The 22,394-nt window shown below is 37.4% G+C and overlaps 2 protein-coding genes and 1 pseudogene across 2 annotated transcripts; 2 read left to right on the top strand and 1 right to left on the bottom strand.

The window, feature by feature from the left end:
- On the top strand, positions 1,264 to 15,708 carry LOC110271459 (annotated as a pseudogene).
- On the top strand, positions 15,738 to 16,706 carry LOC107636222 (protein FAR1-RELATED SEQUENCE 5-like). Its single transcript, XM_016339747.1, has one exon. The coding sequence runs from the start codon at positions 15,738 to 15,740 to the stop codon at positions 16,704 to 16,706; it is 969 nt and encodes a 322-aa protein (XP_016195233.1).
- On the bottom strand, positions 19,466 to 21,419 carry LOC107637666. The gene is made up of 5 exons (XM_021120954.1): positions 21,413 to 21,419; positions 21,061 to 21,146; positions 20,816 to 20,909; positions 20,387 to 20,612; positions 19,466 to 19,908 (listed from the first exon to the last, which is right to left on the bottom strand). Exons 4-5 carry the CDS (start codon positions 20,606 to 20,608, stop codon positions 19,636 to 19,638), a joined length of 495 nt encoding a protein of 164 aa, XP_020976613.1. The 5' UTR covers positions 20,609 to 20,612; positions 20,816 to 20,909; positions 21,061 to 21,146; positions 21,413 to 21,419; the 3' UTR covers positions 19,466 to 19,635.

Below are 22,394 nucleotides of genomic sequence, written 5' to 3'. Positions count from 1 at the left end.
AAATTAATAATATAATGCTAATAATAATAATTAATAATATATAACAACAGCAACAACAATAATAATAATAATAACAATAGTTAATTTACACTTGTGGTACATAGTCGGTCCCAAGTCCGGATAAAGGAGGAGGGTTGTGTTAGGTCTTCGACAACCAACATAAAAACATCGTCAAATCTCCATGACATGAATCAAAAATATTATTGTGCTAAAGCTAGGTCATTGCCCGGAAGCAACGCGTTGTATGGCTCGAGTACGGTGTCAAATGAGCAAGAGCCGCTGCATCGGTGTCCGGATGTAGTGTTAAATGAGCAAGGGTTCCTGCATCTTCATGAACGGACGAGGGTAAATAAGCTAGTTCACAAAGTAAAAGGTAAAGGTTGGAGCGACAGAAGGTTGAGATTTGGGAAATGGAACATATGCACTCTAACAGGAAAGTCCATGGAGGTGGTGGACACCATGACAAGGAGGAAGATTAACATTATGTGCCTACAAGAAACAAAATGGGTTGGTGCGAAGGCCAGGGAGTTGGATACTTCTGGTTTTAAACTTTGGTATACAGAAAAGGTGAAGAATAATAATGGGGTTGGTATTATTGTGGATAAGCAGTGGAAGAAGGACGTAGTGGATGTTAAGAGGGTGGGAGATCGGATCATCTCTATCAAACTTGTGGTGGAGGAAGGTGCTTTTCATGTGATTAGCGCCTATGTACCGCAAGTGGGTTCAGACGAACAATACAAGATAAAGTTTTGGGAGGATCTAGAGAGTTTGGTCTAAGACATACCTTCGTCAGATAAGATTTTCTTAGGAGGAGATTTAAATGGCCATGTTGGAAGAGAAGTGACTGGGTATGGAAGTATTCATGGAGGCCATGGTTTCGGGGTGATCAATGTCGAGGGTAAAACTATTTTAGACTTTTTCTCAATCTTTGACCTTCTCATCGCAAATACATGTTTTAAAAAGAGAGACGAACATCTTATAACCTATAAGAGTGGCATGACATGCTCTCAAATTGACTTCTTCTTGTTGAGGAGAGTCGACCGAAAATTTTGCATTAATTGTAAAATTATCCCGGGAGAGAGTTTGACAACACAACATAGGGTGCTCGTCATGGATTTTTGCGTTGAGCAAAATTTGAGGAAAAGACATCATACGAAGAACCCAAGGACGAGGTGGTGGTGGATGAAAGGTGAGGAACAAAGAAGCTTCCTAAGACGGGTAGGAGAAGAGACAAAGTGGAATGGAAATGGAAGCGCGGAAGAGATGTGGAGGGAGATGGCAGGAGTTATTAGAAGAACAGTAAAAGAAAGCTTTGGTAAATCTAAAGGAATAGGACCAAGAGACAAGAAATCCTAGTGGTGGAATGCGAGTGTACAAGAAAAGATAAAGATAAAAAGGAAGTGCTTTAAAGAGTGGTCTTTATGCCTCAATGCAGATAATTGGGAAAAATATAAGGCGGCTAAGAAAGAGACAAAAGTGGCTGTAAGTGAAGCAAGAACAAGAACATATGAGGGTCTCTACCAGTCTTTGGGCATGAAAGAAGGAGAAAAATGTATATATAGAATTGCAAAGAGCCATGAAAGAAGAACGAGAGATTTGGATCAGGTTAAGTGCATAAAGGATAAGGATAGAGAGGTGTTGGCTCAAGAGGAGAAGATTAATGAAAGATGGAAGAGCTACTTCTACGAGTTATTTAATGAAGGACAGAAGACTCTTCCGAGCCTTGGTCGGTGATGGTTTCAGTGGCTAAGAGAAGGGGGGTTGAATCTTAGCCCCTTTTTTGCTTGCTTACACTTGCTGAACTTAGATGAGACTTTTCTGTTTTTATCTCGTCCCTAGCCACGAGACTTTTTCGTTTTGTCTCGTCACTTGGCACGAGACATTTTGATTTTTAGCTCCTGTGCAGCAGAAACAGAAATGGAGTAGAGAAGGGAGAAAAATACACCAAGATATATCCTGGTTCAGCTTCTAAGTGCAGTGCAGCCTACATCCAGTCTCCATCATAAACATGATGGAATTTCACTATAATCTTCCAGATTACAAACTGTAAAGTGCTAACCCAACTTACAAGGGGATTCCCACAGAATCATGAAACACAACATAGATGAACAAAGGAACTCTAAGGACATCTATGGCTTTTTCTTTTAATTTTGCACTCTCTGCCTTTTTCCGCTCTATGGATTTTTCATACAAACCTCACTGTTTGCCTTTTTTCATGAGACTCAAGACATGACAAAATTAAACAGAAAAATACAAAACAGAATACATTGAAGGAGAAGAAAATCTATAAGCTTAGGTAGCTATGAGAATCCTGTGACTTGCACTCTCACTGCTTACTTCTAACTCCTTACTCCAAACAGTGGCTGTTCTCCCTTTTTATAGAGGGAAGAAGCCTCCACACTTGAAGCCAAAAACCCAAGCCAACTTCTTCTTCCTTCAAGAAACCGGTTCGGCCACACAGAGAGGGAAGAGATAACCATGCAATAACCAACATGCAATTACCTCTACTCCTTCCTTGGTCATCACTCTTCATCAATCCGAGCTCTCCATCCTTGGCTTGCTCTCCAAGATGGATTTCTGGCCCTTGATGCTTCATGATGATGATGGCTTCATCTTCTCCAATCTCTGCCTCTTCCATCACTTCGCCACTCTAGCTACTTCCTGTGGTGGTTGAGCAGAATCAAAGACAAGCCATCTTCTCCAAGATCTTCTCCTTGCTAGCCGAGATCTTCTTCTTCCTTTTTGAGCATGAAGAGCTCAAGATTACCTCACCAAATCTAACCACATTTGGTGAATATCTTAGCCACAGCATTCTTTTATTTTGATATATTTTCTTGCCATCATTGTGATGGTCTTTAGGCTTGCTTTCCCTTCCTTTCAGTAGCTCATTTTTGCTTTCATGGCATCCATTATTTTCTGGTTAAAGACCGAAAGAGAGAAAGAGATGAGAGAGAAGAAACAATCTTGGAAGAAAAGCAATTTAATAAGATAAACAAAATTAATTGAGAAAAAGGTTGCTTTTACTTTCCTTTAGGTGGAGTAGCGTGAATCATAATGATTCCCATCAAATCAAAGTCAAGTTCTCTCTCATGTTCCCAATGCTAGTAAATTAAATTTGGAATCCTTCCAAGGAGTGAAATAGAATCCGTTGGAAGCACTGAGGCTTTGTTTTCTTTGCTTCATGGATTCGGATAAAGTATGAGGAACTCTCATCTCAAGTAAAATTGGGCTTAGTTGCAATAATCATTTAATCTGTCCCAATTAGTAACATTTGCTTTCCTGATGTATATTTTTCGGATCATGCATTGAGCAAATAGAAAAGCATTCATTTGGGCTTGTAGCAATAATAACTCAATCTGGCCCAAGTAATAACACATTGTTTCAGCTACAATAATTCAACATCAGAACTGAAATTTTTATAAGCATATTGGGCATGCACCAGATTTTCATTTTTTCGGCCCAGACAGATCCTGCATTGCAAAATTAATTTAATCATTCAATATCCATAATTTTTGCAACTAATTTTATTAATAATGTTTGATCATCACTTAATTAGAAATAGAGTTTTCCAAACTCATCAATCTCCCCCTTGATGACAAACATTATTAAAATTGAAATGGAAAGAAATTTAAAGATTGAGTAAAGAATACTTCCTTTGAATTTGAATTTCTCCCCCTTTCAAATTGTCACATGGCTCTCCCTCAATATATGCCATTTTTATCAAGGGAAGCACTAACCTGTAACAATTTAATCAAGCTTCAAGTAACAATGTTATTCAACATGTTTATTTTAAAATGTTGAATGCTTGATTTATGAGCAGAGTGTGATGATAATCAAAACTCACTTGTTATCATAAATTGATTTTCTGCTCAAACATATCATAATCAATCAAAAGCTGTTTTTGGCATAAAGACTTGCTGTTCAAGAATAATTTTCAATGAATCAGAGCAATCCTGATGGAAAAAGGTGTTTTAATTTTTCAAAAATATAGCAATTTTCAACATTAAGAACTAAAGGAACTGCCAAAAATAAATCCAACATAAATCAATTTAGGAGGGTAAATGTATTATAAGCACAGTAAGCATATTTTACCAAGATAATTCAGAATCTTCAAAATAAACTGCATATCAACAGCCAAAACATTCATACAATCAAATGCATTGCTAAACATACATCATAACCAAATGCCAAAAGCATTTCCAGCAGCAGTAAATTCAGTGAAACAGAAGCAATATTAACATGCATCAACATGCATCTTTTAACAAGGGTGATCATGAATTTTCAACTGAAAATTTCATCCCCTGTTTCAAATCCTCCCCTGTTTCAGTTTCAATTTTATTATTCCTCCCCCTTTTGTCATCAAGGGGCACCTGCACAAAATATTTTTAATACAACAAAATATCCATAATAAAGTAACAAGAGTGTATCAAAGTATCATAGAGCAGTGAGTATCAAGTCATGCCTCTACAAAAAACAGATTGAGCCTAATGGAGCCAATATCAAATAAAAGTAAAGAAACAGTCATTAATCATCAGAAAGATTGAACTCTAAACCGGAATCATCCTCATTATCCCATGTCCCCATCTCCTCATCAAAGCTTTTAATCATGAAGCCAACCCTTTCGTGATATTTCTTCCAAGCCCTTTCCTGTTCATATTCCAATTTCCGGGCAGCCTTGTGAGATTTAAGCATCAACTTGGACATGTTGCGAAACTCATTGAGAACCTCCCTGATTGAGGCAGTCACATTGGAGGGTTCAGGGCGACACTCAAGATCGCTGAGTGATGGTTCGGAGGGAATGGAGCGCTTGCCTTTCTTACCCGAAACTCCTCCTCCTTTAATCATTGAAACCTTGTTCTCAACAGATTCGTTAGACAAATCAACCTTAAAATACTCAAAAATACATGTGAGGAACATTCCATAAGGAAGATTAGCTTTTTTAATGCTTTTAACTGCTTCCCACATATGACGTATCATAATATAAGCAAATGAAATTGGAGAAGAAGTAATAAGAGCAAAGAGAATAATAGAATCAGAAACTGTTACTCTATGGTGAGAACCACTTTGTGGAGTGAGAATGTGAGTGATGATACGGTGCAATAGAGAGTTCTCAGGACCGAGTGCTCTGATACCAAGTTGGGATTAATCCATCTAAACCAGAGAGATTTGCGCAGATGTGTTGCAAGACGGTTTGCTGTGCAACTCCAACTTGATCATCCCACTTATCAATCATGTAAACTTTTGGTCCTTCATCTTCATACCCAAGAGTAGCGCCTATGGTTTGAGGGGTGAGGGTCATGTAAACACGCTTGACATAAGAGTGGATCGAGCCATCAATCAAACGCATGTTTGCATAGAACTCCCGGACCAGCTCCGGGTAAACAAGTTTCTGAATCTGAACCAATGGGGTCCATTTCAGAGCATCAAACAGGGAAGAAAAGTTGATTCCTTTGGTGGCCAGATTTTCAAGATTTACCAAGTATGAGGGGCAGAGATGATGTTTCATCAAAACATCTTTGTGAAACTCATAGAAAGCACATGAGTAGAACCGAGAAGGATCAAAATGTGAGTGAGTTTTGTGATACTTGTTCTTGAACTCTAGAGACTCCAAATTGGCAGGTTCTCTAGTATCATGTAACACAAAGCTTTTCTGCTTCTTCTGAGAGCTTTTTGCATGTGGGGTGGATCTTTTCGGTGGAGATGGAGGGGGTGAAGTATGTGATTCTTCTTCATCCTCTTCAACACTAGGTTGCTTGTTCTTTCCAGTCTTGCCTCTCCCTGAAGTTTTCTGAGCAACTACCTTTCGGCGCATGGTTTCGGTCTTTTTGGAAGGAGGTGAATGGGTGGAAGAAGAGGTAGAATGGAGATGGATATGCGTATGGGTTGGAGGTGATGAAAAGGGTGGACTCTTTGGAATGGGGGTTCGGCCACTTCTCCTAAGGGCCGTTTTCTTTTTCATGGTAGGATGAATGGAGAAGTTGAATATGAAAGGGTGAGAGTGCTGAAAGAGAGTGAGGGAGGAGGGAGGTTAGTGGTGCAATAAATGTGGATTGGAGAGAGATGATGGGGAAGTTAATGACCATTATAGCGCGGTTATTAACCAAAAGGAGTTTCAAAAATTGAAAAGGGAGTTTCCTTGAATCAAGGGATTAGTTGGAAGAAAATATATGATTTGACAACATGCTTATTCCAACAAGATATGAAAGGACAACCAAGGGATTTTGTGATTTTATTTTTTTTAAGGAAAGAATAACTAACTAAACTGTCATGGTGGAGTCAGAAACTATTAGGTGGGGCCCATAAAAATTTAATTTTGCGTATCCTCCCCCTTGATCATAGCTCCTCCATCATGCCTGCATTTTTATCTCGTCCAAACCTACGAGACAAAACTGAACAGAGTTAAATATTCACAAGTTATCAATGAAACTTAAATCAAACATTCCCAAACTTTTTCTCAAGGTACAGAATCTGTCTTCACAGAGGGGTTTTGTAAAAATATCAGCAATTTGGTCTTCAGATTTTACAAATTGAATATCAATAGTTCCCTTTTGCACATGTTCTCTAATGAAATGATATTTTATCTCAATGTGCTTGGTTCTTGAGTGCAGAACAGGATTTTTTAAAATGTTTATAGAACTCATATTATCACAAAATAAGGGTATACTATTGATTTTTAATTTGTAATCTTCCAATTGTGTTTTTAACCAAATTAATTGTGAGCAACATGCATATGCGAAAATGTATTCTGCTTCAGCTGTGGATAAAGCCACTGTGGCATGCTTTTTGCTTGACCACATATTGAGTGAGCTCCCAAGGAAGCAACACATGCCGGATGTGCTTCGTCTATCCACTCTATCTCCCGCAAAATCTGCATCACAAAACCCTACTGCACAAAAGTCATCAGATTTAGGATACCATAATCCAAAATTACAAGTCCCCTTAATGTATCTAATGATGCATTTAACAGCCGTGAGATGGGATTCTTTTGGGTGAGATTGAAACCTTGAACATACACCCACACTTTGGACAATATCCGGTCTAGAAGAGGTAAGGTACATAAGTGAACCTATCATTCCTCTATACCTTGTTTCATCCACATCTTGACCATCATCATCCTTTTCAAGTTTTGTATTAGGATGCATTGGAGTACCCATTGATTTGGAGTTTTCTAGGCCAAACTTTTTTATAAGCTCTTTTGCATACTTTCCTTGGTAAATAAAAGTACCACTAGGAGTTTGTTTAATTTGGAGGCCAAGAAAGAAAGTAAGCTCTCCCATTAAACTCATCTCAAATTCACTAGTCATGAGTTTTCCAAACTCTTCACACAAGGAAATGTTGGCCGATCCAAATACAATGTCATCAACATAAACTTGAACAAGGAGCATATCATCATTAGATGCTTTAATAAATAAAGTAGTGTCGGTGGTACCCCTTTGAAATTGATTTTCTAACAAGAAGGCACTAAGCCTTTCATACCAAGCTCTTGGAGCTTGTCTAAGACCATAAAGAGCCTTAGTTAGTTTAAAAACATGATTTGGAAACTCTTTATGTTCAAAACCGGAGGGTTGTGCCACATACACTTCTCTATCAATAAAGCCATTAAGGAAAGCACATTTTTAACATCCATTTGAAACATTTTGAAACCCTTATGGGCAGCATAGGCAAGAAGCAACCGAATTGCTTCCATTCTAGCTACCGGAGCAAAAGACTCATCAAAATCTATACCCTCTTCTTGATCATAACCTTGGGCTACTAATCTAGCCTTGTTACGAACAACTTGTCCATCCTCACCAAGTTTATTTTTAAAAACCCATTTAGTACCCGTTACCTTCTTACCATCCGGATGAGGTACTAGTGTCCAAACCTCATTCTTGTCAAATTGAGCAAGCTCCTCTTGCATGGCCTTGACCCACGATGGATCTTCAAGAGCTTGTTTAACATTGTTGGGCTCCATTTGTGACAAGAGAGCAAAGTTGCTAGGTTCGGTTTGCCTTTTGGTGGAGGATCTTGTTGTTACACCTTGAGAGGGGTCACCAATGATGAAGTCATGAGGATAACCCCTCATAGACTTCCATTCTCTAGGCTTTCGGACAGGTGTTGAGCTTTGATGAACTTCTGGTTGTCTCACTGTTTCAGTTTCTCGTGCCTGCTCAGGAGACAAAACGGAAATGTCTCCTCCAATCTGACGAGACAAAACTGGGCTGACAGATTCAAGTTGAACAGATTTGGGATTTTCTTTACTTGTTCCAGCTTCTTCACCATCTGAATCATTATCTATCACAGTACTGGGAATTAAGTTAGAATCACAAAAAGTAACATGTATGGATTCCTTTATAGTTCTATACTCTTTGAGATAAACTCTATAGGCCTTGCTTGTGGTGGAATATCCAACAAACATTCCTTCATAGGATTTTGGATCAAACTTTCCAAGGTTTTCCTTATTGTTAAGCACAAAGCATTTGCATCCAAAAACATGAAAGTACTTAAGATTTGGAGGAGTTCCTTTCCATAGCTCATAAGGTGTTTTCTTCAACCCTTTTCTAATGATTGTTCTATTCAAAATATAGCATGCAGTGTTCACAGCCTCAGCCCATAAAAATTTAGGAATCTCACTCTCACATAACATAGCCCTAGTCATTTCTTGAAGGCTTCTATTCCTTCTTTCAACCACCCCATTTTGTTGGGGGTTCTAGGGCATGAAAAATTATGAGAGATCCCTAAGTCATCACAGAATTTTTCAAAGTCTTGATTTTCAAATTCTCTTATCACTTCTTAAATGGGCAATTTTCAAATCCTTTTCATTTTGAATTTTCTTGCAAAGGGTGGCGAAGGCATGAAAGGCATCATTCTTATGAGCAAGGAAAAGTACCCAACCAAATCTAGAGTAATCATCTACCACCACAAGACCATAGTGTTTTCCTCCTAAACTTTGAGTTCTAGTAGGACCAAAAAGATCAATATGTAACATCTCCAATGACCTTTTGGTTGAGATTCCATCTTTTGATTTAAAAGAGGATTTTACTTGTTTGCCCAATTGGCAAGCATCACAAGTAAGATCCTTATCAAACTTGATGTTTGGAATTCCTCTAACCAAATTCCTTTTGCTTAGCTTAGAAATTTGGTACATGCTAGCATGACCCAACTTTCTATGCCAAAGCCATTTTTCAGATTCAAGAGATGTAAAGCATGTTACATTTTGTTCCTTTAAATCCTCAAGAGTTAATCCATACACATTGTTACACCTTTTGGCTTCAAATAAAATATCCCCAGTTTTCTCACAAACAACCAAACAAACAAACTTCTTAAAAAAAACTTCAAAACCCAAATTACACAATTGACTAACACTAAGCAAATTATGTTTCAAACCATGTACAAGAAGAACATCATTTATACAAGAAGAAAAATTTTTACCAACTTTCCCAACAGCCACTATTTTTCCTTTTGCATCATCACCAAAAGTGACAAGACCTCCATCATATTCATCAAGCTTTATGAAGAAGGTTGTCTTTCCGGTCATATGCCTAGAGCATCCACTGTCCATATACCACATATTTTCTTTCCGTTTGGATGTTAGGCACACCTACAAAACAAGCTTAAGTGACCTTAGGTATCCAAATTTTCTTGGATCCTTTCACGTTAAACCATCTCCTATGTCCTAAGCCATTGTAATCAAAAAACAACTTTACAAACTTTATCACCAATCATTTTTTCACCAAAGAAACATTCAATAGGAAAGTGTCCATTTCGATTGCATAGCCTACAAAATCTTGGAGTTGCTGTTTTGTTAAAGTAGGTTGGGTCTTGATACCTTGTATCATTTGAAGATGAAGCAATGTTTTCAAAATGAGATTTTTCAGATTTATAGAACCCCAACCCAGCCTTATCATAAAGGGGTTTTTGACTAGCCAAGATTTGATTCAGATTTTCAGAACTTTGGGTGAACTTGGCTAAGTCTTCCTTAAGCCTTTTAACCTCTTTAAGCAACTCTTCATTTTGTTTAAAACAATCTACATATGCAAGAATGGAATGATTACTTTCATAGCTCTTAATTTGGGCTCTTAACTACTTATTTTCTTCAACAAGATCACAAGCAGTTTCGGCCTCTCTCACTTTCTCTTTAAGAAAATTGTTTTCAGCTTTAAGAATGGTGATTTGTTGTTCAAGTTCTTGATTTTCTAGCAGAAAACATCTTACTTTTTCAGAAAGGTGGTCTATCATAAGATGAAGATCCTCAGTGTTAGGGTTGTGAAAGACTACCTTATCTATGTGGTCTGCCATGAGGCATGGCTATGACTTGGTCTCCGTTTCTTCATCATCATCATCTGAGTCATTCTCCAAGTCTTCCCATGAGGCCATCGGTCCCTTCTTCTTTCCTCAATTTCATCATCATCTTGCTTCTTGTTTGAGAGAGACTACTCCTTCAGCACTTGTGGTAGTTGGAAATTGAGGGCCTTCCAAGATGATCTTCCAAATTCTGTAGTCAACCGCTTGCCAAAGATCTTCATTCTCTCTTTCCAATAGGTATAGTTTTCCAATTGAAAAGAGGCGGTCTGTTGCTTGACTGTCCTTCTGTAAGATTGTAGGACACCACATTTGAGCCACTGTTTTCTGCCATGAGGATCTTTACTCCAAGCTACAAAGCTTGATCTCTTTGAGACCAAGCTCTGATACCAATTGATGGTTTCAGTGGCTAAGAGAAGGGGGGGTTGAATCTTAGCCCCCTTTTTGCTTGCTTACACTTGCTGAACTTAGATGAGACTTTTCTGTTTTTATCTCGTCCCTAGCCACGAGACTTTTTCGTTTTGTCTCGTCACTTGGCACGAGACATTTTGATTTTTAGCTCCTGTGCAGCAGAAACAGAAATGGAGTAGAGAAGGGAGAAAAATACACCAAGATATATCCTGGTTCAGCTGCTAAGTGCAGTGCAGCCTACATCCAGTCTCCATCACAAACATGATGGAATTTCACTATAATCTTCCAAATTACAAACTGTAAAGTGCTAACCCAACTTACAAGGGAATTTCCACAGAATCATGAAACACAACATAGATGAACAAAGGAACTCTAAGGACATCTATGGCTTTTTCTTTTAATTTTGCACTCTCTGCCTTTTTTCGCTCTATGGCTTTTTCATACAAACCTCACTATTTACCTTTTTCCATGAGACTCAAGACATGACAAAATTAAACAGAAAAATACAAAACATAATATATTGAAGGAGAAGAAAATCTGTAAGCTTAGGTAGCTATGAGAATCCTGTGCCTTGCACTCTCACTGCTTACTTCTAACTCCTTGCTCCAAACAGTGGTTGTTCTCCCTTTTTATAGAAGGGAGAAGCCTCCACACTTGAAGCCAAAAACCCAAGCCAACTTCTTCTTCCTTCAAGAAACCGGTTTGGCCACACAGAGAGAGAAGAGATAACCATGCAATAACAAACATGCAATTACCTCTACTCCTTCCTTGGTCATCACTCTTCATCAATCCGAGCTCTCCATCCTTGGCTTGCTCTCCAAGATGGATTTCTGGCCCTTGATGCTTCATGATGATGATGGCTTCATCTTCTCCAATCTCTGCCTCTTCCATCACTTCGCCACTCTAGCTACTTCCTGTGGTGGTTGAGCAGAATCAAAGACAAGCCATCTTCTCCAAGATCTTCTCCTTGCTGGCCGAGATCTTCTTCTTCCTTTTTGAGCATGAAGAGCTCAAGATTACCTCACCAAATCTAACCACATTTGGTGAATATCTTAGCCACAACATTCTTTTATTTTGATATGTTTTTTTGCCATCATTGTGATGGTCTTTAGGCTTGCTTTCTCTTCCTTTTAGTAGCTCATTTTTGCTTTCATGGCATCCATTGTATTCTGGTTAAAGACCGAAAGAGATAAAGAGATGAGAGAGAAGAAACAATCTTGGAAGAAAAGCAATTTAATGAGATAAACAAAATTAATTGAGAAAAAGGTTGCTTTTACTTTCCTTTAGGTGGAGTAGCATGAATCATAATGATTCCCATCAAATCAAAGTCAAGTTCTCTCTCATGTTCCCAATGCTAGTAAATTAAATTTGAAATCCTTCCAAGGAGTGAAATGGAATCCGTTGGAAGCATTGAGGCTTTGTTTTCTTTGCTTCATGGATTCAGACAAAGCATGAGGAACTCTCATCTCAAGTAAAATTGGGCTTAGTTGCAATAATCATTTAATCTGGCCCAATTAGTAACATTTGCTTTCCTGATGTATATTTTTCGGATCATGCATTGAGCAAATAGGAAAGCATTCATTTGGGCTTGTAGCAATAATAACTCAATCTGGCCCAAGTAACAACACATTGTTTCAGCCACAATAATTCAATATCAGAACTGAAATTTTTATAAGCATATTGGGCATGCACCAGATTTTCATTTTTTCGGCCCAGACAGATCCTGCATTGCAAAATTAATTTAATCATTCAATATCCATAATTTTTGCAACTAATTTTATTAATAATGTTTGATCATCACTTAATTAGAAATAGAGTTTTCCAAACTCATCAGTGGGTTATGCACAAGAGAAGAAGATCAAAACTTTGACCACTATCGAAGGATTCGAGAATTCGAGGTAAAAGAGGCTCTAAAACAGATGAAAAATGGTAGGGCAGTAGGACCTGATAATATCCCGATTGAGGTTTGGAAGGGCCTTGGAGGAAAAGGCATCAACAGGTTAACCAAGTTTTTTAATGAGATTTTAAGGTCAAAGAAGATGCCTGATGAGTGGAGAAAAAACACCTTGGTACCTATCTACAAGAATAAGGGGATATACAAAGTTTCAAAAACTATAGAGGGATCAAGCTCGTGAGCCATACCATGAAGTTATGGGAAAGGGTGATAGAACAGAGGTTGAGAAAAGAGACACAAGTAACAGAGAACCAATTTGGATTTATGCCAAGCAGATCCACCACCGAAGCGATATACATGTTAAGAAGGATGATGGAGAGGTATCGTAGTAATAAAAGGGATCTACATATGGTGTTTATTGATTTGGAAAAAGCGTACGATAGGGTGCCAAGGAAGGTCTTATAGAAGGTTTTAGAAAAGAGGAGAGTAAGGATCACATATATTCGTGTAATTAAAGACATGTATGATGGGGCCACAACTAGTGTGAAGACTCAAGGTGGTGTGACAGAGAAATTTTCTATTGGTATAGGATTATACCAGGGATCATCCTTAAGTCCATATCTTTTCATATTAGTCTTGGAAGTACTCACAAAGCACATCCAAGAGCCTGTGCCATGGTGCATGCTTTTTGCCGATGATATTGTCCTTATGGGAGAGTCAAGGGAAGACATAAATAAGAAGTTAGACTTACGGAAAGAAGCTTTAGAAGTGTATGGTCTACGCATAAGCCGTAGTAAGATGAAATATATGGAATGTAAGTTCAGTTTGAGAAGGAAAAACCCTAATATAGAGGTAAAGATTGGAGAAAACATCCTACCAAAAGTTAAAAGTTTTAAGTATCTTGGGTGCATCATACAGGATAATGGAGAGATTGAACAGGATGTAAATCATAGGATCCAAGCAGGTTGGTCAAAATGGCAGAGTGCATCTGGTTTTATATGCGACAAAAAAGTGCCTTTAAAACTTAAAGGTAAATTCTATCGCACTACTATAAAATTGGCTATGCTTTATGGTATGGAGTGTCGGGCGGCCAAAGGGGAGCACGAACATAAGCTGAGTGTAGCAGAGATGAAGATGTTGAGATGGATGAGTGGTCATATGCGATTGGATAAAATAAAGAACGAAGATATAAGGGAGAGAGTTGGAGTAGCACCCATTGTGGAAAAGATGGTTGAACCACGTCTCAAGTGGATTGGACATATGAGAAGAAGACCGACAGAACACCCAGTCAAGAGGGTGGATGAGATGGAAAATGGACAAGGGGTGAAAGGCAGAGGAAGGCCTAAGAAGACCATCCATGAGGTGATCAAACGAGATTTATATGTAAACGGTCTCTCTATAGACATGATACATGACAGAGCACAATGGCGTCGTTTGATTCATGTAGCCGACCCCACCTAGTGGGACAAGGCTTTGTTGTTGTTGTTGTTGTTGTTGTTGTTGTTGTTGTTGTTGTTGTTGTATATACCAACTAATAAAATACAAATAAATAAATTTATTTATCATAAAAATATAAAAAAAATATTTATCCATTGAGAATGGTTCACGTCCTGATATTCAATAATATGTTCTTGAGATAATGTAAAATTACGAACTTTTTTTTATTTTATTACTCACTCACTCAAACTACTTTTTTTAGTCTTCTTTTTTCTTCTTCCCTTGCAACCAAAAGGCAGGACTCCTCCCTCTCCTACAACCCAAAACGTTGAAACCCTCCCTCCCTTAGTTATAATCAAAACACACAAACCCTTAACAAAGTGAAACAAGCTCACATTCCTCCAAAGACAAGATGTGTTTTGCATTATAAAGACCTCCTTTATATTTTTTACCAACACGTGTGGGACATGCAACTCAATTCCATGTCAATCGCAACTTGAGATTTGCTCTGCCCACCTGTCAAAGACAGGTCGAGTTTGGGCACTTCTATTGAGTTTGGATTACACTATTTTTTATTCTATTTATAAATTAAGGTGATTTCTTCCAAACCCATGGCAATTTTGTGGGTGATTTACCCTTACTTAGGTGTCACCACCACAGCCATTGATTAAGTAAAGTTTTCAACCTTTCATTAATTGATTCATTAGTTATAGTAAAAGCTTTTAATGAACCTATAACATAAACATACTACATTAGCTAGTGTATATACATACTGTATAGTGTATTAATAAACATTTGCAATTATAATTTCTAATCTCTAATTTTTTTTTTTAAAATACCCTCCATCTCTTCCTGAAATTGAACATGCATCTTTAAGAACTAGGAAAACGCATAGTATCCATAGTACCCAACCCTATTTCGTTTTTGTGGCCTTCGGCCCTTCGTTGTATGTTATACCACACATTAATCAACCCAACGTCTATTTAGCAAGAATTATATATGTTTCGAGTTACTGGAGCCGGAACTAGTACTCTGGTTCCGTCGATTAGGCATCACCGTTAACTGAGGAGAGGCCGAATGCTAACCTGATGTGGCTCCAGCAGAGAAATTTGTAGCTGAACTTCTGCTATTAATGAAACTGTGGCTGGTGGAAGCTGGTTTACCATCCCTATTTTTCAGCTGCCTTCAAATTAGGTGCGGCGGATTAGGTAAGATCACCTCCCTCCAGTAGTTTATTTTTACCCGTTCAAGCTCAACCTTTGGTTGTCATCAAGTTATGTCCGATTAAGTTTTTTTGTTAATCCATATTAGTTTAATTTTGATGATAGTCTATGCCTTTTCAACGGTTCTCTATTTAGGGTGTTGGGTTGCTAATCTGGAATTTAGAAATTAAGTCACATTATCCAGTTCTATGCTGTGGCTAGGTTTGGGGCATTGAAATTAAAACCTTATTCCAGTAATTTTACATGCAACTTAGGTTAGCTTCCTGTAGTTGCTACCATTGGTTCTGTTTATTCACATTTTTTGTCACCAACTTGGATTTTGGCAGGGATAAAATTATGTCCACAAACGAGGATGATGTTAAGAATGATTCTGATAATGATTTGGGTGATGATTTCGATTATCAACTGAATGCAGAAGATGATGATGTGGATTCGCTGGATTCTACTAGCAAGAGTGAATAAGATTGTAGTGTAAAAGAATAGCGGATTTAATGGTGGAGGATATTTGGAACCTGGAGTTTAGGACAGAGGATGAGACTTGCCAATTTTATAACGCTTATGCTTGTTGGCATGGATTTGTAATGAGGAAGGATGACATCGTTAGAGATAACGAAGGTAGAATCATTTGCAGGCAACTTGTTTGCAATAAGGAGGGCTGGAGGAATATGAGGTATCTTGATCTGGATGATAGATTAAGGGAGGCAAGGTCACTCACGCGAACCAAGTGTTCAGCTCGGCTTAGGGTAAAGCATGACTACGGCTGCGGAAGATGGAAGGTATCATATTTTGTGGAATCTCACAACCACGATATGACCGCCCCACCCCAATTTGTGTATCTCGTTTCGGCCAATCATCGTCTCACTGTTATTGATAAAGTCCAAGTGAAAAATCTTCATAATTTTGGTGTCAAGACGTGCTATATTATAGGATATATTGCGTTCCAGAAGGGTGGATATCATCATGCTAGCTTCACACGCAAAGATTTGTACAACCACATTGATTGTTATCGTAGATCAAAAGTAAAAAATGGGGATGCCAATGCGGCGATAAATTATTTGATTAGCAAGTTAAACAACGATCCACTGTTCTTTGGGAAGTATACGTTCACTAGTGACGAAGGGCTCGAGCATATTTTTTGGGCAGATGGGCAATCAATTGTTGAATATCACTGCTTTGGAGATATTGTTGCCTTTGATTCAATGTACAAGAAGAATAAATACAACAAACCTTTGGTCATTTTCTCCGGATGCAATCATCATGGGCAGATTGTTATCTTCGACTCCGGCCTACTATCTGACGAAACCACAGACACGTATAAGTGGTTGTTGGAAACGTTTGTTGAATCGATGGGTGGAAAAAGTCCTAAAGCATTAATAACTGATGGAGACCTTGCCATGCGAGATGCAATCAAGAATATTCTTCCTAATGCGACCCATTGGTTATGCGGATGGCATCTTTAGAGAAATGCATGTGAAAATATAAAGAATCCTAATTTCCTACGGGATTTTAAGGGTCTTATATACGACAACAATGACCGCAGAGATTTTGATCGGAGATGACAGCCATTTTGGATAAGCACAACCTTGTTGGGAGTACTTGGATGGAAAAGATGTACAAAACTCGTGCGATATGGTCCCATTGTTTCCTATGGGATAAGTTTTTCGGGTACATAAGGATGACGTCACAGTGTGAATGTATAAACTCTCTCATCAGATTTTATGTTAATCGCAAAAATACCCTCATTGACTTCATGCATAACCTGGATAGGGCCTTAAAGGAGTATAGACACAATGAATTAATAGCTGACTTTAAGTCTCAGTGCTTTGAGCCAGTGACGATTACCTTGTTGGACAAGGTTGTCAAACTCGCGAGTCTAAGTAAACTCGTGGAGCTAACCTAGACTCGACTCGTGAGTTAATTCGTAAACTCGTACGAGTTTACCTATTACAAAATTTTTTCAAAAAATATATACATATCATACATAATATATATATATATATTTGCTTAAATCTTGCCATTTAAAATTAACAATATCAAATTTAAAGCACATAATAAACTAAAGTAGTAGCATACATTATAACAAGTATTTGAGAACACAAGTTCAAATCCCTTATAATTATATTTATGCAATTAGTACAACATACAACGCACACAACTAAAAGTTCTAAACTTCTAATAAAATTAAATTGAAATCCTCTAATATCTTTATCTTCCATGACATCAATAACATCTTCATCGTCTTCATCAAAATCTTCATTTATCATTTTCTTTAAGCAGCATTCTCAAACATTTGGTACCTAAATCAAGAATATCAAATAATTAAATTACCATGGTTGTCCCTAAATAAACACTATGTCCCTAATTTAGTTATCAACTATGAGTTATTCTTAACTGTTAATTTTCTATGTTATCCCTAAATAACAACTATGAACATTAAAGTTGAACCATAATCAAAGCACTGTAATTTACTAACTGCCTAAATTTTCAAACTACATAAAAGGCAAGAAATAAAATTTACAAAAAAAAAATACTTGAATGGAACAAAAGCACAATAGCTAGCTGTGAGCCTGGGATGGCCGACAAAGAAACAGCACGAAACCGAGTAGAGATGCAGCACAATTGTACTCATGTAGTGCAGAGATGGAGTCACGATGCAGATGCAAAAAGTGAGAAATGGTGAGCAACAGCAAAGCACAATAGAGGTAAGAGGCACGGGCCAACAACGATAGCGCAGCGGAGTTATGCACGAACGGTGGATGAATGAACGAACGGTGCACGAACAAACCACGGTAGCGCGACGAACTGCAGAGTCGCAGAGGACACGATAAGCAGTGGCAATGAGACGAACGAGCCAGTGTAGTGGATGGCAGAGGCTCCTTGTGCATCGAAGCAAAACCTAGCTATGGTAAGAAGCAAAGCACTGAGAGGAGAGAGTAGAGAGCGATGTACGACTGTTCTGGGACACAAGCAATCGACGGTGAATGGTGACAAAGATTGAAGTGTGAGAAAACGATAGAGAGGGAGAGAACTGAGAGAAGAGTGATTAGGGATTTAGTCATTTAGGGTTACGTGTTATTGGGTTAGCATAACATATAACGTTATTCTTTTTTTTTTGCCCAAATGACGTTATTTTTTGCCAAAACCAGCACCCAAAGCAAACTCGCAAACTCGCTCTCAAACTTGCGATTTTGACCGAGTTTACACGAGTTCATCCGAGTCTACCCGAATCTACTCAAAAACGAGTTTATGTCCGAGTCTCGATTCCACTACCTAAACTCGTAAACTCGTAGTTTACGATTTAACTCGAGAGTTTGATAACAATGTTGTTGGAGGTATATGAAAGATCTACATATTAAAATTCCATAAAAAGTTGGGCTTAACTGGTTTCAAGCCACTTGCTGAATTTTCTACTCATGTACATTAATTTTTTTTGTAGCTGACCCAATTTGCTTGCTAGTCCACTTTACTTTTAGAGAGACTTAAACTACCAAAAAATAAATATTTTTTCAGGTTAGTTCACCGAGCTTAATCCCAAGCATGTCAGAAAGACTAAATATTCCCTTAATTAAAATAACTAACACTGGGAAAAAAAATATCGAATACCAACTCCTCTACTATCTTACACCTTAATTCCTAACAAGAACTCAATGGGGATCATGATGAATCAACACGGTTGACATAATTTATCTTACTATGCATACAAAATTCGACCTATACCTTACTATGTAACACGATTCCACCAAAAATGACGACATATAAACCGGCATTTAAGAAACTACTTGAAATAAGTTAGAAGACAAATTTACATGATGGCCACAGGTGTCATGACAACAATTGTAGATACCACTACTGTGGACGATAACCCAACCTAACCCTTACATGGTAAGACCTGTAATAAGCCATACACTCATTGAATGTTACTATATAAGAAGAAAAACAAATCGCGGACATGTTTGGTGATATACTAGAGTAACTCGGGTATCAATTATCTATTATGGTGGCTGAATGATTTGTCATGGGAATCACCAAATAATCTGTCTATTTTGTCATCCCTTTCTCTTTGCTACTCTTACAGAATTGCCAAACATTGACTTATTACATGATTGCAATGTTAAGCATTCATGTCAATAAAAAATGTTATTTTCTGGTTTTCGGACGAGTTACTACAACATATTAGCCTTTATATGCTATTGAAATTACGAAGGAACTTGGATAACTAACTCACAACTCACAAAAATATATACCATAAGACATATATGTATCTATAGGTAAAACAAGAACACGTCACTACATATATAATCAAATTCCAACCATCTTGCCCATATCAAAGAAGGAAATTATTCTTAAGTTTCTAAACCTATTAGAGGTGCTTGTGGTTCTGGTTTTGATCTAATCATTAGACTTTATTGATGAAGCCTCCTTCTCTCTTGCAGTTGCTTCTTTATTCTTCTTCTTCAATTCTGCTTCTCTACTCTTTTTGTTCAGTAGCTTCTCTAGGTTTACTATTCTTTCCTCGACATGAGCAATCAAGTTATCTCGTCCCGAATGTTCTTCAACACCATTCGGCTTGCCGTCACCTAATCCCCTTGTTGGCTCCACAGCTCTGACCCTTGCAATGTGGTCATCAACCCAGACAAAGAATTTGCAATGTGATTGTGTCACCTAAATCGAATAGAACACAATGAATGTATGGTGGTACAAAACACTCCAATTCAATCTACTCCACATATATCACTGTAATTAATTCCTAAAATCTAAATCTAAAAAATCCTTTCTAATTTTTAAAATATTTTATATCAGTTCAGGTTCTATGTCAAAATCAATTTATTAATCTAAGTAGATCTATTTGCAATAAATCAACTTTTTTTTTTCAATTCTCAATCATTCTTCAAAATTAACCAGCTCCAATATAAAATCATATACAAAATCAACCCAATTCAACAGCAAACCGCTTATGAAATCAAATTATTTTCATATCCAATTGTCATGCCATTCCTAATAATTCAAAATCACATCCACAACAACTTGAGACAGGAAAAATCACCAAAATCTAGAGTCTAAACCTCCATTCCAAAAATTTAAAATTTAACCCAATTTTAGCATAAATATAGTACGCATACATGAAGAATTGCGAGCTTACCTTTAACAATGGGCATCCAAAAAATAGCCTATTCGAGTGGATGTTTGTCTTCAGCATGTAATAGATGGCATATTTTCCACAGAAGCATTTTGGGGCCACACCATCTTTTACATCCCCAGGTTGCGGCGAACATGAGGTTCCATATCCAGCTTTGAGTCCCTGGTGTCCGTCGTCTCCACCTCTGCTTCGTCTCGTGTTTGAGGAGCATGCATCACTGGCCATCAATCTAATTAACATTTAACACCACCATGAACAACTATGATCAACTACTGCATTCGAAATTGAAACAAACTTTTTCGAACTTGAAACAATCTTCTTCCATGGCCAGTGATTACAGAAAGTGAGTAACAGAACAAATAACGCAAGATTGTTAGTGAAATTTGAAAAAATACAAACGCCTGAGCTAGAAGAAGAAGTAGTAGGCCTTACAAGGATTTTTGGATAGGTTTCAGATTCCAGTCGCCGGTTCTTGGCCGGAGAGTGGACAAGTTACGGTCTTCGAGGGATTCGAAAAAACTTAACCCTGCCGGTGAGTCACCGAAAAAAAGTAACGCATGAGCTACAAGAAGAACCAGTGGGTAGGGTATTCGAGGTTTTTGGATGAACTTACCCCTGCCAGTGAGTCACCGAAAAATAAAAATGCACCATATAGAAGAAGAAGCAGTGGATCTTACAAGGGTGTTTCGAGAAGTTTTTGCAGTGGGTCACCGCTAAAAGAAGAAGCAGTAGGCAGCGTCTTCGGTTTCGGATAAGCTTAATCCTGCCGATGAGTCACCAAAACATACAGACATATGGGGTAGAAGAATTAGGAATAAAATTTCTTAATTCTAAAATATTTGGTAAAATTTAACTATTTGTACATTGTACTTGGAGTACATATACGTTATGTGGTATAATGTAAATAACATAGAATACAATGCAATGTGAAAACATTTAATGAAGCAATTAATGAAGTTTAGAAAACTTTACTTAATCAATGACTGTGATGGTGACACCTAAGCAAGAATAAATCATCCACAAAATTACCATAAAGTTAGAAGAAATCACCATAAATTAATTTCTACAATATTTTTGCCTCTCTCCCTATTCTTTATTTCTTTCGTTCTCTCCCTTTTTTTTTTTCTTTGAAATTTTGGTTAATGTATGCAAGGAAAGCAACTTGGTTGAGCCAAATTTAAAGGGGTCAGGTATTCATCTATCTCCTGTTTTTGGATCATACTTATCTCCTGCATGGCTGAAAAAGCAATCAACACGTGTTGCTCTCGGTGCGTCACGTGGCAAAAGCTGCCAAGAATCTCTGAAAATGTATGATGCATGGGACGTGTTGCTCTGGTGACGCCACACATGTTTAGAGCTGCTAAGAATTTCTGAGATAGCAACTCTCCTGCGTGTTGCTCTGGTGACGCCACACATGTTTAAAGTTGCTAAGAATCTCTGCTCCTTACCTGTTGTGCAATGGCAACCCTAAACATTTACAATTCTACGAAACACTCCCAATTTCAATATTCTATAAAAATTAAGAATACTACTATTTTTTCCATGTAAAAAATAATTTTAGCCAGATTTTGAGGTTCAACCAAAAATAATCTAAATCTGATTATTTGCATGATAGTCACTTAATAGAAATAAACTTTGTCTATGAAAATAAAAACATGAGAAAATTATTTAAGTGTTATAAATTTTGTACGAAAAGACTAGTTATTTTTAATATAATATTTTAAGTGTTCTATTATATAAAAATAACAAATCTGATATCTCACACACATTCATATAAAAAGATTTTTATTGGTTAAATAAAAATATTCTATTTTTCAATTTTAAATCACCAAAAAATTTAATTTTGCAATCACTAGTTACAAAATTAGAAACATCTTTTTTTACCTCAATCTCACAACCACAACAAAATTGAGAAAGAAATTTATATAATTGTAACTTAATAGAAATAAATTTTTGTCTAAAAAGATGAGTACATCAAAAATTAACAAGTAAAGATTTTGTGTGAAAAGAT

Source organism: Arachis ipaensis, chromosome B04 (assembly GCF_000816755.2).
Source record: "Arachis ipaensis cultivar K30076 chromosome B04, Araip1.1, whole genome shotgun sequence".
NCBI lineage: Eukaryota > Viridiplantae > Streptophyta > Magnoliopsida > Fabales > Fabaceae > Arachis > Arachis ipaensis.
The sequence above is the reverse complement of the archived record's forward strand: the minus strand, read 5'-3'. Positions and strand labels throughout refer to the sequence as shown.